Source organism: Salvelinus alpinus, chromosome 16, assembly GCF_045679555.1.
Source record: "Salvelinus alpinus chromosome 16, SLU_Salpinus.1, whole genome shotgun sequence".
NCBI lineage: Eukaryota > Metazoa > Chordata > Actinopteri > Salmoniformes > Salmonidae > Salvelinus > Salvelinus alpinus.
In genome coordinates, this window is record NC_092101.1 from 46,575,640 (window position 1) to 46,579,551 (window position 3,912).

Sequence of the window (3,912 nt, forward strand, 5' to 3'; positions counted from 1 at the left end):
CTGTGTGTGGTAACAGTATGCTAACATATGTCAATGGTTTTAGGAACCGTAGTAACATCAGGCAGGATTTAGGCTAACAACTGCCTAGCCAGTTGTAGCTCAATCTTTGGTGCAATGATCACGTTCCCACACTGACTGACTGTGTGGAGGCTCATTTATTTAACGTTACGTTAACCTACATGCTACACTAGCAAAGTTATATATAGCTGTCGGCTATATTAGCCACGACTTACCGTTCTTTGTGCAGCTTCAAATGTCCAACAAAGTTGCAAGTTGTTGCGCCTCCGTCTGTAATTTTCTTCCCGCATGTTTTCCAAGCTGCTATACGTTTGTTTGTCGACTACAGCGTAGTCTTTATATTCGAAAATAATAATTTTGGGTATCATCTTTCCAAGGGCTCTATCTGAATTCACCCACCGATGTTCCTCTGCACTGCCACGCGCAACTTTTTCCTCAGCTGCCACAATTTGATTGACTGCTGTCTGATTCAAACTGTAATCCGTTCAATGAAGAGTCGATGCGCTGCACACTTTTTTAAATAGCATCATTTTTAATATTTGGGCTTGGGGAGGGTATCAAGTCAGTTCGAGTCAAAAGGCTCAAGTCCAAGTTAAGCCACGAGTCATTGGTATTAAATTCAAAGTTGAGTTGTAAGTCATCTTTTTTGTGACTCGAGTCTGACTTGAGTCCAAGTCATGTGACTCGAGTCCACACCTCTGTTATAAACACTGGTATCTTAATTTAATTTTCTGTTTGATTTGAAGGAAAAATGACCACACAACCACATTGGTCTTTGAGATGGTCCTTTATTCATTAGGCTAGAAACAACATTTTGCATTACTGACATTCTCCATGGACTCATGAAAGATCCAAGGTACCTATTTAATAACTTTGATTGCTGCAGCAGCGGCAGCAAATGCAACAGCGGCAACCACAGCCACTCCACCAAGCAGGCCAGAACCAATGAACAAATTCTTCATGAAGTCATCTGCCTGTAAGGAAAAAGACAAGCAGAAAACAAATGAATATGGAGTGCATCTCATCAAGCAAAGCATTCATTAGAATATTCTCTCAATTATACTGTCATGGCTACCTGTTTGGACTCTGATTTGCCATAACGGAGGAAAGTAACAAAATGCTCGCAGTTGTTTCCAAGGAGGCCATATTCTATTGTGTGGCCTCTCATTATGTCCACATCCCCCATAATGACGTCAGTCGGCCTTGGTTTGAACTCGTCATCCAAGTAGTTGTGGATTTCGTAAGGATTCCCTGCTGCCACATCCTTTAACATCTCTATTGTAATCGTGCCTTTACAGGAAAGACTGCCGCTGGATGAGCTAACACTGCAGAAAGCTACTCTTGAAGGCCCATCTACAAAGCAGGGGGAAAGAAAAAGTTGTGTGTTTTGCTGATGAGAGAAATAAAGAGACTGAGAGAACACAGCAGATGCTGTAGCTGATTGAATACGTTCATAAAGTTCTGACTCCATCAACCATGTTCAGATATCAGTTTTACTGTGCTGTTAGGAGCAGCAGGTAGCCTAGTGGTTAGAGCATTGGGCCAGGACTCTGCTGTTAGGGGGGGCAGGTAGCCTAGTGGTTAGAGCATTGGGCCAGTACTCTGCTGTTAGGGGCAGCAGGTAATCTAGTGGTTAGAGCATTGGGCCAGTACTCTGCTGTTAGGGGGGGCAGGTAGCCTAGTGGTTAGAGCATTGGGCCAGTACTCTGCTGTTAGGGGCAGCAGGTAACCTAGTGGTTAGAGCATTGGGCCAGTACTCTGCTGTTAGGGGCAGCAGGTAGCCTAGTGGTTAGAGCATTGGGCCAGTACTCTGCTGTTAGGGGCAGCAGGTAACCTAGTGGTTAGAGCATTGGGCCAGTACTCTGCTGTTAGGGGCAGCAGGTAGCCTAATGGTTAGAGCATTGGGAAAGTACTCTGCTGTTAGGGGCAGAAGGTAGCCTAGTGGTTAGAGCATTGGACCAGTACTCTGCTGTTAACATTTGACTTCAGATAATGGTTACACCCTGCCCCAATTCTGGAATTATAAGCTAATATAAGCTTCCACAAATACATTTCCAGATAAACATCATACCTGGAGTTACCAAATGGATGACATCTCCATTTCCAATGTACAGAGCCCAGTGTTTGTATGCACCCCTGTTTATCTTAATCATGTCACCAATCTCCATCTAAGAATAAGGTGGGTAAGAAGACATGTAATTTTGTAACACCCCCACACACACAGTCCTGTTTTACTAACATATTTCCTCTAGCCCCTAACCCTAAAGCTGGTCCTCACAAGTATAGTTAAACATGTCCACTCACACCTTTTATGGTCCTGTTGATTATTATAAATTAGCATTAGTCAAAGATCAGCAACAGTACTTACTGTGGTCGGACTCCTGGTTTATATGTGAATGTCTCACTGTGGGCTGTGTCTAATGACAAAAACGTTTCCCTTAGATTACAAGGTCCATAAACAACATCCTGTTATTCAAATTAACTCTTTGAGACCCGAGCGTTCTTGCAACTAGCTCTACCTCTGACATAGAATGTTTCTTTCTCTATATATGCGTTTCTACATAATCACTACTTCAGAAAGGACACACCACATAGAAATATGTTTAACAACTTAATAAAGAATGAATAGGGGGGGGGAGATTCCAATGGGGTTACTGAGTCTGTTGGTACGTGTTACGGGATTTTTATGGATAATGACTAACATATGTATACATTTAACTTAGAATTATAACTAAACAGAATACTACTATGTTACTGTATGGATGAATTATAACTAAACAGGATACTACTATGTTACTGTATGGATGAATGAATGTTATTATAATCATAATGCTGAATATAATGTGTTCCTTGTTAGAAAGAATAGAGTTATCTTCAGACAGGCTGGAATGATGTGTTCATTACAGGAAATTCTGTCTCTACCCAGGGAGGGGTGAGACCTTTGGTTGGTTGCTGTTGCGTCAAAAAACAGAACACTCAAAACATGAGCACAATGGCAGCTCTTCCTTTTAAAGAACTCCAGGCCTCAAGAGGGCAGATGACCCAAAAACACGGGTGGAACTAAAAAAATTGAGCCAGCATTTCTGGAGGGACTACTTTTACATGCGCACCTGGCAGATAAGCATGGGTATAAAATGTTTGGTCCTCAACATACACACAGCTCATTGTTCAACCCTAAAGATGCAACTGTATGTAATGTTTGGAATTATTTATTATGTTGCATCCAGTGCTTAGCACAATTTACATGTTTAACTCTGGTAGGAGTGGTGACTTACATTTACATTTAAGTCATTTAGCAGACGCTCTTATCCAGAGCGACTTACAAATAGTTGTGGATATTTTTGTATATATTTTCTGACTGCAGAAGTAATTGCTAGAAGTGCTAGATTAAATTGTTTAAACGTTTACTTTCTTCAAAGCCATGCTTTGTTGCTGTGTCATGCATTGTTTAGTGTAAAATAATGCATGTTTATTCTCTGTTTAAGGTTATCAACCTATTCCTATTCCTTATTCCTCTGTCATTCAACTACTCTATTCAACAAATCAACTGTTTCAACATATTCAACAAATGGCATCAAAACCATAATAAAACACTGGAAAGGAATTGAGTTGTCCCTTTGCATCCTTCACGGGTTGAGCAAGCCATTTTCAAGTTTGGGCAGAGCTGAAATAATTATAACACCTAGACAACTTGACAGTTGATAACCAGCGTGGCAGTGAAGACAAAAGGATTAACGGCCTGAAGTCAGGAAAGGTGTCGTCGTAGAGAGGAGGATTGGCTTACATCTCAAAATGGCGGAGGAAACTCTTGGGAAAAGTGAAGGAGCTGAAGCAAGAAAGAACTTTGGCTAAGAGTGCTTTTACCAAGCAAGCAAACTTTCTTAGCAGAGGTGC

The 3,912-nt window shown here is 41.3% G+C and overlaps 1 protein-coding gene across 1 annotated transcript; it reads right to left on the reverse strand.

Annotated features, from left to right (window-relative positions):
• Window positions 1-786: 786 nt before the first annotated feature.
• LOC139541596 (phospholipase A and acyltransferase 4-like) lies at window positions 787-2,557 on the reverse strand. Its single transcript, XM_071346411.1, has 4 exons — window positions 2,387-2,557; window positions 2,090-2,186; window positions 1,094-1,371; window positions 787-992 (listed from the first exon to the last, which is right to left on the reverse strand). The coding sequence occupies exons 2-4, from the start codon at window positions 2,184-2,186 to the stop codon at window positions 879-881; spliced, it is 489 nt and encodes a 162-aa protein (XP_071202512.1). The 5' UTR covers window positions 2,387-2,557; the 3' UTR covers window positions 787-878.
• Window positions 2,558-3,912: the final 1,355 nt, after the last annotated feature.

What these genes read in the sequence shown, in the direction of transcription:
- LOC139541596 (XM_071346411.1), bottom strand. Translation starts at nt 2,186, where the DNA reads ATGGAGATTGGTGACATGATTAAGATAAACAGGGGTGCATACAAACAC. An exon ending in CATCCATTTGGTAACTCCAG is followed by an intron (nt 1,372 to 2,089) that starts GTATGATGTTTA and finishes CCTGCTTTGTAG; the next exon opens with ATGGGCCTTCAAGAGTAGCT. An exon ending in GCAAATCAGAGTCCAAACAG is followed by an intron (nt 993 to 1,093) that starts GTAGCCATGACA and finishes TTTTCCTTACAG; the next exon opens with GCAGATGACTTCATGAAGAA.